Below are 12,072 nucleotides of genomic sequence, written 5' to 3' on the forward strand. Positions count from 1 at the left end.
TTTGGGAGCAGGAGGGAACTCACCACGATTTTCAGATTTTGGGAGCAGGAGGGAACTCACCACGATTTTCAGGTTTTGGGAACAGTAGGGAACTCACCATGTTCTTCAGGTCTTCTGGTCTGAGGGAGGGCAGCTGCAGCTCCAGCTGGCACAGGCTCTGGAAGCGATCCAGGAAATCCTGGAGAAGAACTCGGGGCTCATCCACCAGGAGCCTGGCAAAGCGATCTGGGGAGGGCAGAGCTGTGCTCAGCATTGCCAGCCCTCCTCATCCCCCAGGGAAAGGCAGGCACAGCCCAGCCAGGCTCCCCAGGTGAATGCAGGGATGGGGTGACAGGGAGGGACCTCAAGGGGAAGGGGGAAAAGTTGAGGTGGCATCTTGGCAATGAGCAATTCCTGCCTGGGCTGGCATTGCCAGAGCAGCTGGGGCTGCCCCTGATCCCTGCAGTGCCCAAGGCCAGGCTGGAGCAGCCTGGCATGGTGGGCTTGGAATGGGATGGGCTTGAAGGGCCCTTCCCACCCAAACCATTCTGGCATTTGGGACACTCAGAATCCATCCCCAGGGGTTTTTATGGAAGTTGGGGATGGCAAAGGGAAGGGAGACCCTTCCTGGAGTGCTGAGATTGCCAGGGAAGCCCCCAGAGCCCAAAATCCCTTCCTGGAGAGGAGTCGGGGTGGGGATGGATCCAATGCCAGGCTGGGAGAGCTGGGAATGGAGGGAATTCCCTGGAGAGGGAGCCTGGGCTGGGATTTTGGGAAGGGATTCCCAGAGCAGCTGGGGCTGCCCCTGATCCCTGCAGTGCCCAAGGCCAGGCTGGATGGGGTTTGGAGCACACAGGGACAGTGAAATTCCCTGGAGTGGCACTGGAAGGACTTTAATCCAATCCCAGGATTATTTTCCTGGCTCTTAAAGGAAAAGCTCAGCACACATTTTTCCCTTCACAGCATTCCCAAGCAGCTCCCAAGCCAGGATCCATCCCTCTCTGAGCATTCCACGACACCAAATCTCCCCTGTCCCCTCCCAGGTCCAACCCAAAAACAATCCAACTGCTCCAGAGGCACCCAGAAAAAGCAGGAAACACCCAGGAAAAGCTGGAAACAGCAGTGGAAAGGGGAGGAAAAAATGGGAATAAAGCAGGAATCTGAGGCACCCACCTGGGCAGGGGCTGTCTGGCCAGAAGCAGAACTTCTCATGGGCACTGCTCAGGGCCTTCCTGAGCTCCTCACAGCGCTCCTTGTCTGCAGGGAAAAACTCTGGGATATTCCCTGCTCGGGGAATGGGCAGGAAAAGCAGGGAATGGGCAGGAAAAGCAGGGAATGGCCCCAAGGAATGGGCAGGAAAACCAAGGAATGGGCAGGAAAAGCAGGGAATGGGCAGGAAAAGCAAGGAATGGGCAGGAAAAGCAAAAAATGGGCAGGAAAACCAAGGAATGGTCCCAGGGAATGGCCAGGAAAAGCAAGGAATGGACAGGAAAACCAAGGAATGGCCTCAGGGAATGGCCAGGAAAAGCAAGGAATGGACAGGAAAACCAAGGAATGGCCTCAGGGAATGGGCAGGAAAAGCAGGGAATGGGCAGGAAAACCAGGGAATATCCAGGAAAAGCAAGGAATGGGCAGGAAAATCAAGGAATGGGCAGGAAAAGGGCAGGAAAACCAAAAAATGGGCAGGAAAATCAAGGGATGGGCAGGAAAAGCAGGGAATGGGCAGGAAAATCAAGGAACGGGCAGGAAAAGCAGGGAATGGGCAGGAAAAGCAGGGAATGGGCAGGAAAAGCAGGGAATGGGCAGGAAAAGCAGGGAATGGCCAGGAAAAGCAAAAAATGGCCAGGAAAAGCAGGGAATGGGCAGGAAAATCAAGGGATGGGCAGGAAAAGCAGGGAATGGGCAGGAAAAGCAGGGAATATCCAGGAAAAGCAAGGAATGGGCAGGAAAAGCAGGGAATTGGCAGGAAAAGCAAAAAATAGGCAGGAAAACCAAGGAATGGCCCCAGGGAATGGCCAGGAAAAGCAGGGTATGGGCAGGAAAAGCAGGGAATGGGCGGGAAAAGCAGGGAATGGCCCCAGGGAATGGGCAGGAAAAGCAAGGAATGGGCAGGAAAAGCAGGGAATGGGCAGGAAAACCAAGGAATGGCCCCAGGGAATGGGCAGGAAAAACAGGGAATGGGCAGGAAAAGCAAAAAATGGGCAGGAAAAGCAGGGAATGGGCAGGAAAATCAAGGGATGGGCAGGAAAACCAAGGAATGGCCAGGAAAAGCAGGGAATGGGCAGGAAAAGCAAGGGATGGGCAGGAAAATCAAGGGATGGGCAGGAAAAGCAAGGAATGGGCAGGAAAAGCAAGGAATGGGCAGGAAAAGCAAAAAATGGGAAGGAAAACCAAGGAATGGCCCCAGGGAATGGGCAGGAAAAGCAAGGAATGGGCAGGAAAAACAGGGAATGGGCAGGAAAAGCAGGGAATGGGCAGGAAAAGCAGGGAATGGGCAGGAAAAGCAGGGAATGGGCAGAAAAAGCAAGGAATGGGCAGGAAAAGCAGGGAATGGCCAGGAAAACTAAGGAATGGGCAGGAAAACAAAAAAATGGGCAGGAAAAGCAAGGGATGGGCAGGAAAAGCAAGGAGTGGCCAGGAAAAGCAGGGAATGGGCAGGAAAAGCAGGGAATGGGCAGGAAAAGCAAGCCAGGTGGTGGCAGAGTTCCCTGGGATGATTTCCCAGGCTGGAGGCTGCACAGCCTGAAGCTTCACCTTGTTCATATCATTTTAATAATAATTTTAAATTTATCTGCATAATAAATTAATTTTAAATAAATTATTATTAATTCCATTTAATAATAATTTAAAAAATATATTCTCAGAAAAAAGAAAAAATAGCGTCCAAATAAATTATTATTAATTAAATTTAATAATAATTTTAGAAACATATTCTCAAAAAAAACGCAAAAAATAAAGTGTTCTAATTTAAAAAAAATAAAGTTTTTTTAAAATACTCTAGTCAAACCAAGAAGTACTGAAATTTAAATATTAACACCTACCATAAGCACTCATGGATGCTGAGAATTCTAAACTCTGTGTTTGGAACTCTGAGAATTTGAAACTCTTTCAGCACAGCAAGTTTAAAATTCTCAGCATCCAGGATTCCAAGCCCTCAAAAATTCTGACATTTAATTTCACTTACACTTTCAGAACCAAGTCATTTCTTTTTCCCTTTGTTTTTTTTCACTGCCTCTTTCCCAACCTTTGATTATTTTGGATTTTCCTAACCCGGTGTGATCTCCAATGGGATAATGAGGCCAAGGTTTATTGAACAGAGATAATCTGAATAAATAGGGAATGTTGATCTTGAGTGAGCCAAAAAGGAAAGGCTCAGCATTCCCACAGCAATGTGCTCCCAGGAAAATTGGGAAGTGGGGATGGCACTGCCTTGTGGGATAATAAGGAGCTCATTAATTAAATCTCCCAATGGAATTTCTGCCTGAATGCCTTCGGTGAGCAGCAAGCACCAATCAATTTTTCCACGCTGGAAAAATTCAGGAGGATCAGAGAAGAAAAAATTCAGTGGAGGATCAGGGAAGCAGATCCAGGAATTGGGAAAGAAAAGGGAATTTTTCATTTTTAAAAAGGATTTTTCAGATCCTTAGATGCATCCAGAGGGCAACGAGGCTGGAAAAGCTGGAAAGAGGCTGAGAGCCTTGGGATTGTTGGGAGAAGAGGAGGATGAGGGGTGAACTCCCTGGAATGCTGGGGCAGGGAATTCCAGCATGGGAATGCTGGAGCACCAGAAGCTCAAAAGGAAGAACTGTTCCTGCACCAGGATGATCCAGCTCTGGAATATCCCAAGAGCTGGTCAGTGCCCCAAGCCTGGAAGGGTTCCCGATGGTTTGGGATCATTCCCGTGGGTCTGGTTTGAGGTTTGGAAGCTCTCTGGGGTTTTCCAGCCCTTAAAGGATGGGGGGGTCTCCTTTCCATGGGGAGGACAAGGCTGGGAGAGGTTTAATCCCAGCATAAAAAAGGATTTTTTTACAGAATTCCATCATTCCTTGGAACCACCTCAGGTGCCATGGAACCATCATTCCCTGAGATCATCATTCTTTGGGACCATCATTCCCTGAAACCATAATTCCTTGGAATCATCATTCCCTGGGGCCACCATTCCTTGGAACCACCTCAGGTGCCATGGAACCATCATTCCCTGAGATCATCATTCTTTGGGACCATCATTCCCTGGAACCATAATTCCTTGGAATCATCATTCCTCTTGGAACCATCATTCCCTGAGATCATCATTCCCTGAAACCATAATTCCTTGGAATCATCATTCCCTGGAGCCACCATTCCTTGGAACCATAATTCCCTCAAACCATAATTCCTTGGAATCATCATGACCTGGAACCACCATTCCTTGGAACCACCATTCCCTGAGATCATCATTCTTTAGGACAATCATTCCCTGAACCCATAATTCCTTGGAATCATCATTTCCTGGGTTCATAATTCCCTGGACAATCATTCCCTGGAACCATCATTCTTTAGGACCATCATTCCCCGAACCCATAATTCCTTGCAATCATCATTTCCTGGGAACATCATTCCCAGAAAATGTAATTCCTTGGAACCACCATTCCCTGAGATCATCATTCTTTGGGACCATCACTCCCCAAAACCACCATTCCTACAGAATATCATTCCCTGGGACCATCATTCCCAGAAAACATAATTCCTTGGAACCATCGTTCCCTGAGATCATCAGGGATAGTGCCAGGATCAATGATTCCCTGGAATCATTAATTCCTTGGAATCATCATTCCCTGAAACCATCATTGTAAAGGGCCACCATTCCTTGGAACCAGCATTCCCTGAGACCACCATTCCTTAGGACAATCATTCCCTGAGACCATAATTCTTTGGAAGCACCATTCCCTGAAACCATCCCTCCTTGGAACCACCATTCCCTGAGATCATCATTCTTTAGGACAATCATTCCCTGAACCCCTAATTCCTTGGAATCATCATTTCCTGGGTTCATAATTCCCTGGACAATCATTCCCTGGGACCACCATTCTTTAGGACAATCATTCCCTGAACCCCATAATTCCTTGGAATCATCATTTCCTGAGTTCATAATTCCCTGGAACCATCCCTCCTTGGAACCACCATTCCCTGGAACCATCATTCTTTAGGACAATCATTCCCTGAACCCATAATTCCTTGGAATCATCATTTCCTGGGTTCATAATTCCCTGGAACCATCCCTCCTTGGAACCACCATTCCCTGGAACCATCACTCCTTGGAACCACCATTTTTTGGGACCACCATTCCCTGGGACCACCCCTCTCAGAACCACCATTCCCTGGACACCAGTACAGAACAGGAGGAGCTTTACGACCCCTCCCAATCCAAACTCCCTACAATCCCACGACCTCTCCCAGCTGGAATTCCCAACACAAACCAGGATTGATTATCCCATCCCCACAACCAAACACCATCCATTGACTCTGAGCTGCTTTCCCACCCTCCCCGCCCCTGGGAGCCGCTGCACCCTGCGACCCCACAATCCCCAAATCCCAAATCCCACATCCCAAATCCCAAATCCCACATCCCAAATCCCAAATCCCAAGCTCACTCACAGCTGCTGAGGTCCAGGGTGAGCTGCAGGCTCATGCACAGGTAGGCCTGGCAGCTGGAGCACCTGAGCAGGTCGCACTCGACGCTGACCCAGCCGAAGCGCGCGCACACCAGCGGGGACAGCGCCGGCGGCTTCCCCGCCCACCTCAGCGGGTCTGCCCGTCAAGGAGACACAGCAGCGGCACAACTCTGGCATTTATGGCATGGGGAGCATTCCAGGGAGGGAGAGATGGGGGTTTGTGGGGTGGGGGAACATTCCAGGGAGGGAGAGCTTGGGGTTTGTGAGGATGGGGAAACATTCCCAGAGAGGGAGAGATGGGGGTTTGTGGGGTGGGGGAACATTCCCAGGGAGGCAGAGCTTGGGGTTTGTGGGGAAACATTCCCAGGAACAAAGATCTTGGGGTTTGTGGGGAAATATTCCCAGGGAAGGAGAGCTCGGGGTTTAAGGGGAAACATTCCCAGAGAGGGAGAGCTCAAGGTTTGTGGGGTTGGGGAAACATTCCCAGGGAAGGAGAGATTGGGGTTTGTGGGGAAACATTCCCAGGAACAAAGATCTTGGGGTTTGTGGGGAAACATTCCCTGGGAGGGAGAGCTTGGGGTCTGTGGGGAAACATTCCCAGAGAGGGAGAGCTTGGGGTTTGTGAGGAGGGGAAATATTCCCAGGGACCCAGAGCTCAGGGTTTGTGGGGAAACATTCCCAGGGAGAGCTCGGGGTTTGTGGGGAAACATTCCCAGGGAAGGACAGCTTGGGGTTTGTGGGGAAATATTCCCAGAGAGGGAGAGATTGGGGTCTGTGGGGAAACATTCCCAGGAATGGAGATCTTGGGGTTTGTGGGGAAATATTCCCAGAGAGGCAGAGCTTGGGGTTTGTGAGGAGGGGAAATATTCCCAGAGAGGGAGAGATTGGGGTTTAAGGGGAAACATTCCCAGAGAGGGAGACATTGGGGTTTGTGAACTGGGGAAACATTCCCGGGGACAGAGAGCTCGGGGTCTGTGGGGAAACATTCCCAGGGAGAGGAGAGCTCAGGGTCTGTGGGGATGGGCAATCATTCCCGGAGAGGGAGAGATTGGGATTTATGGGGAAACATTCCCAGAGAGGGAGAGCTTGGGGTTTGTGGGGATGGGGAATCATTCCCAGAGAAGGAGAGATGGGGGTTTGTGGGGAAATATTCCCAGGGAAGGAGAGCTCGGGATTTATGGAGAAACATTCCCAGAGAGGCAGAGATTGGGGTTTAAGGGGAAACATTCCCAGGGAAGGAGAGCTTGGGGTTTGTGAGGAGGGGAAATATTCCCAGGCAGGGAGAGATCAGGGTTTGTGGGGAAACATTCCCTGGGAGGGAGAGATTGGGGTTTGTGAACTGGGGGAACATTCCCAGAGAGGGAGAGATTGGGGTTTGTGGGGATGGGGAATCATTCCCAGAGAGGGAGAGATGGGGGTTTGTGGGGAAATATTCCCAGGGAAGGAGAGCTCGGGATTTATGGAGAAACATTCCCAGAGAGGCAGAGATTGGGGTTTAAGGGGAAACATTCCCAGGGAGAGGAGAGCTCAGGGTCTGTGGGGATGGGGAATCATTCCCAGAGAGGGAGAGATGGGGGTTTGTGGGGAAATATTCCCAGAGAGAGAGAGATTGGGGTTTGTGAACTGGGGAAACATTCCCAGAGAGGGAGAGATTGGGGTTTTAGGAAAAGCCTCTTCCCCAGAGGGTGCTGGGGCACTGAGCATCCCCCAAGGAATTACCACAGCTCCAGGAGCACCGGGACAGCTCCCAGGGCCAGGGAGGAACTTTGGGGTATCCCTGCAAGGGCAGGGCTGCATCAGTGACCCCTCTGGCTGTTCCCCCACAGTCCCAGCTGGATTTGCAGCATCCCAAAGGATATGGTGAAGGTTTCCACCCTGCTGAAAAAGGCCTCCCTGCTGGCAGACTCCAGGCAAGGAGCCTCCAGCTGCGAGGGGCCGTTGGCGCGCTCCGAGCAGTCCGAGGTGTCCTTCCTGAAAGGGACAGCAGCAGGAAACTGGGAAAGGGGGGACTGGGAACAGGCTGGCACTGGGAAAGGAGGGATTTGGGAACACGCTGGGACTGGGAAAGGAGGGATTCAGGAGCAGGTTAGATTTAGGGAAAGGATGGAAATGGGAACAGGCTGGGACTGGGAAAGGGTGGAGATGGGAACAGACTGGGAAAGGAGGGGTTTAGGAAGAGGTTGGATTTAGGGAAAGGATGGAAATGGGAACAGGCTGGATTTAGGGAAAGGATGGACATGGGAAGAGGTTGGATTTAGGGAAAGGATGGATTTAGAAATAGGCAGGGACTGGGAAAGGATGGATTTAGGGAAAGGATGGATTTAGGAACAGGTTGGATTTAGAGAAAGGATGGAAATGGGAACAGGCTGGATTTAGGGAAAGGATGGATTTATGAACAGGTTGGATTTAGGGAAAGGATGGATTTAGGAACAGGCTGGATTTAGGGAAAGGATGGATTTGGGAACAGGCTGGGACTGGGAAAGGGTGGAAATGGGAACAGACTGGATTTGGGAAAGGACGGATTTAGGAACAGGCTGGATTTAGGGAAAGGATGGAAATGGGAACAGGCTGGATTTAGGGAAAGGATGGATTTAGGAAAAGGATGGATTTGGGAACAGGCTGGATTTAGGGAAAGGATGGAAATGGGAACAGGTTGGATTTGGGAAAGGGTGGATTTAGGAACAGGCTGGATTTAGGGAAAGGATGGATTTAGGAAGAGGTTGGATTTAGGGAAAGGATGGACATGGGAACAGGCTGGCACTGGGAAAGGGTGGGTTTAGGAAGAGGTTGGATTTAGGAAAAGGATGGATTTAGGGACAGGTTGGGACTGGGAAAGGATGGAAATGGGAACAGGCTGGGACTGGGAAAGGATGGATTTAGGAACAGGCTGGATTTAGGGAAAGGATGGAGATGGGAACAGGGTGGGACTGGGAAAGGTTGGGTTTAGGAAGAGGTTGGATTTAGGGAAAGGATGGAAATGGGAACAGGCTGGATTTAGGGAAAGGATGGATTTAGGGAAAGGATGGAAATGGGAACAGGCTGGATTTAGGGAACAGGTTGGATTTAGGGAAAGGATGGAAATGGGAACAGGCTGGATTTAGGGAACAGGTTGGATTTAGGGAAAGGCTGGGACTGGGAAAGGAGGGGTTTAGGAACAGGCTCTATTTAGGGAAAGGATGGATTTGGGAACAGGGTGGGACTGGGAAAGGGTGGAGATGGGAACAGACTGGATTTAGGGAAAGGATGGAAATAGGAACAGGTTGGATTTAGGGAAAGGATGGATTTAGGGAAAGGATGGATTTAGGGAAAGGATGGATTTGGGAACAGGCTGGGACTGGGAAAGGGTGGATTTAGGAACAGACTGGATTTAGGGAAAGGATGGAAATGGGAACAGGCTGGATTTAGGGAAAGAATGGATTTAGGGAAAGGATGGATTTAGGGAAAGGGTGGATTTAGGAACAGGCTGGGACTGGGAAAGGGTGGGTTTGGGAACAGGATGGATTTAGGGAAAGGGTGGATTTAGGAACAGGCTGGGACTGGGAAAGGGTGGATTTAGGAACAGGGTGGGACTGGGAAAGGTTGGGTTTAGGAAGAGGTTGGATTTAGGGAAAGGGTGGAAATGGGAACAGGCTGGGACTGGAAAAGGATGGATTTAGGAACAGACTGGATTTAGAGAAAGGATGGAAATGGGAACAGGTCGAATTTAGGGAAAGGCTGGATTTAGGGACAGACTGGATTTAGGGAAAGGATGGATTTAGGAACAGACTGGGACTGGGAAAGGATGGACATGGGAACAGGCTGGATTTGGGAAAGGGTGGAAATGGGAACAGGCTGGGACTGGGAAAGGTTGGGTTTAGGAAGAGGTTGGATTTAGGGAAAGGATGGAAATGGGAACAGGCTGGATTTAGGGAAAGGATGGACATGGGAAGAGGTTGGATTTAGGGAAAGGATGGATTTAGGAACAGGCTGGGACTGGGAAAGGATGGATTTAGGGACAGACTGGATTTAGGGACAGACTGGATTTAGGGAAAGGATGGATTCAGGAACAGGCTGGATTTAGGGTAAGGATGGAAATGGGAACAGGCTGGGACTGGGAAAGGGTGGAGATGGGAACAGGCTGGATTTGGGAAAGGAGGGATTTGGGAACAGACTGGGACTGGGAAAGGAGGGATTTAGGGACAGGCTGGATTTAGGGAAAGGATGGATTTAGGAAAAGGATGGATTTAGGAACAGGCTGGGACTGGGAAAGGATGGAAATGGGAACAGGTTGGATTTAGGGAAAGGATGGATTTAGGGAAAGGATGGATTTAGGGAAAGGATGGATTTAGGAACAGGCTGGGACTGGGAAAGGATGGATTTGGGAACAGACTGGATTTGGGAAAGGATGGATTTAGAAATAGGCTGGGACTGGTAAAGGATGGAAATGGGAACAGGCTGGATTTAGGGAAAGGGTGGATTTAGGAACAGGATGGATTTAGGGAAAGGGTGGATTTAGGAACAGGATGGATTTAGGGAAAGGGTGGATTTAGGAACAGGATGGATTTAGGGAAAGGATGGAATTAGGAACAGGCTGGGTTTAGGGAAAGGATGGAGATGGGAACAGGCTGGATTTCAGGAAAAGGTAGGATTTCAGCAAAAGGTTGGATTTTGGGAAAGGTTGGATTTGAGAAAAAGGCTGGATTTTAGGAAAAAAATGGATTTAGGAAAAGGTTGGATTTGAAGCAAAGGCTGGATTTTAGGGACAGACTGGATTTTAGGAAAATATGGGATTTCAGGAAAAGGCTGGATTTTGGGAAAGGTGAGTCTTAGGAAAAAACTGGATTTAGGAAAAGGCTGGGTTTTAAGAGGAGGTTGGATTTAGGAAAAGGCTGGATTTTAGGGAGAGACTGGATTTTAGGAAAATATTGGATTTCAGGAAGAGGTTGGATTTAGGAAAAGGCTGGATTTTAGAGAGAGATGGGATTTTAGGAAGAGGTTAGATTTTGGGAAAGGTTGGATTTAGGAAAAGGTTGGGTTTAAGAAAAGGCTGGATTTTGGGAAAGGCTGGGTTTTAGGAACAGGTTGGGTTTAGGAAAAGGTTGAATTTAGGAAAAGATTGGATTTTAGGGACAGATTGGATTTTGGCAGAATGTTGGATTTTAGGAAAAGGTTTGATTTAGGAAAAGGTTTAAGGGTTTAAGAAAAGGAAAGGAAAAGGGTCTAAGTGCCCCCAGTACCCTCCCAGTAACCCCAGTACCTTCCCAGTGCCCCCAGTGCCCCCAGTTACCCTCCCAGTGCCCCCAGTTACCCTCCCAGTGCCCCCAGTGCCCCCAGTACCCTCCCAGTAACCCCAGTTACCCTCCCAGTGCCCCCAGTACCTTCCCAATGCTCCCAGTGCCCCCAGTTACCCTCCCAGTAACCCCAGTACCTTCCCAATGCTCCCAGTGCCCCCAGTTACCCTCCCAGTACCCTCCCAGTGCCCTCAGTACACTCCCAGTCCCCTCCCAGTAACCCCAGTTCCCTCCCAGTACCCTCTCAGTACCCTCCCAGTTCCTTCCCAATGCACTCAATACCCTCCCAGTGCCCCCAGTACCCTCCCAGTGCCCCCAGCACGCTCCCAGTATCCTCCCAGTGCCCTCAGTACCCTCCCAGTGCTCCCAGTTACCCTCTCAGTGTCCCCAGCGCCCTCCCAGTGTCCCAGTATCTGTTTCAACTGCTGCCTTCTTGTCCTTCCAGTATTCCCAGTGCCCCCGAGTCTCTCCAGTGTTCCCAGTTCCCCCAGTGCCCCCCGGCTCCCAGTGCTCCCAGCGCTCCCAGTTCATTCCCGCTCTCCTTTCCCGCTCTCCCTCCCCAATAACAACTCCCAGCACCTCCCAGTCCCCTCCAGCCTCGCTCTCTCCGACTCCAACCCCCCCCCCCCCCAGGACCCCAAATACCCCCGAGGGATCCCCGATTCCCTCACAGGTCCCCAGCCCTCCCCTCCCCTCACACGGCCGGGCCTCCCCCCGGCTCCCGCCCGGTGCCGCCGGGTCCCCCCCGCCCGGTGGCGCTGCCCCTCACCCGCCGGGCCCGGGCCCCTCGCTGGCGATGCCGCCGTCGATGAGGTCGCGGATCTGCCGGGGGGTGACGGGGGGCGGCCGCCCTCGGTTCCCCCCGGCCGCCGCCGCCGCCGCTCCCCCGGCGCTGGGCGCCGCCATTTTGGTCCCTTCCTCCCGTCAGCGCCCGGGAAACGCGGGCCCCGCACGAACGTTCCGCTCGCGCACGATCGTTCCGCCCGCGCCGCGGGGTCGCTCGTGGCCTCGCGCAAAGCCCGCGCCGCCTCCGAAACCTCGCGGAGGGCTCGGGAGGCGCCGGCGTTCCCGCGAAAGCCGCCGCGAATGTCCCCGTGGGTGTCCCCGTGGGTGTCCCCGCGCCCCCGCTCTCGGCGCTCCATTGCTCCAGCCTGGATCGATCGCTCATCTCT

General features: G+C 51.4%; 1 protein-coding gene across 1 annotated transcript in view; it reads right to left on the reverse strand.

Annotated features, from left to right (window-relative positions):
- ZC3HC1 (zinc finger C3HC-type containing 1) overlaps window positions 1–12,015 on the reverse strand; it is a 28,646-nt gene extending 16,631 nt beyond the window's left edge. Inside the window, exons 1-5 of the mRNA XM_074540338.1 lie at window positions 11,670–12,015; window positions 7,490–7,601; window positions 5,614–5,764; window positions 1,153–1,236; window positions 98–225 (exon numbers count right to left, since the gene is read on the reverse strand). Of these exons, the coding sequence (XP_074396439.1) occupies window positions 98–225; window positions 1,153–1,236; window positions 5,614–5,764; window positions 7,490–7,601; window positions 11,670–11,806 (612 nt within the window). The 5' untranslated portion in view covers window positions 11,807–12,015. The remainder of the gene's footprint in view (window positions 1–97; window positions 226–1,152; window positions 1,237–5,613; window positions 5,765–7,489; window positions 7,602–11,669) is intronic.
- Window positions 12,016–12,072: the final 57 nt, after the last annotated feature.

Source organism: Zonotrichia albicollis, chromosome 4 (genome assembly GCF_047830755.1).
Source record: "Zonotrichia albicollis isolate bZonAlb1 chromosome 4, bZonAlb1.hap1, whole genome shotgun sequence".
Classification (NCBI taxonomy): Eukaryota; Metazoa; Chordata; class Aves; order Passeriformes; family Passerellidae; genus Zonotrichia; species Zonotrichia albicollis.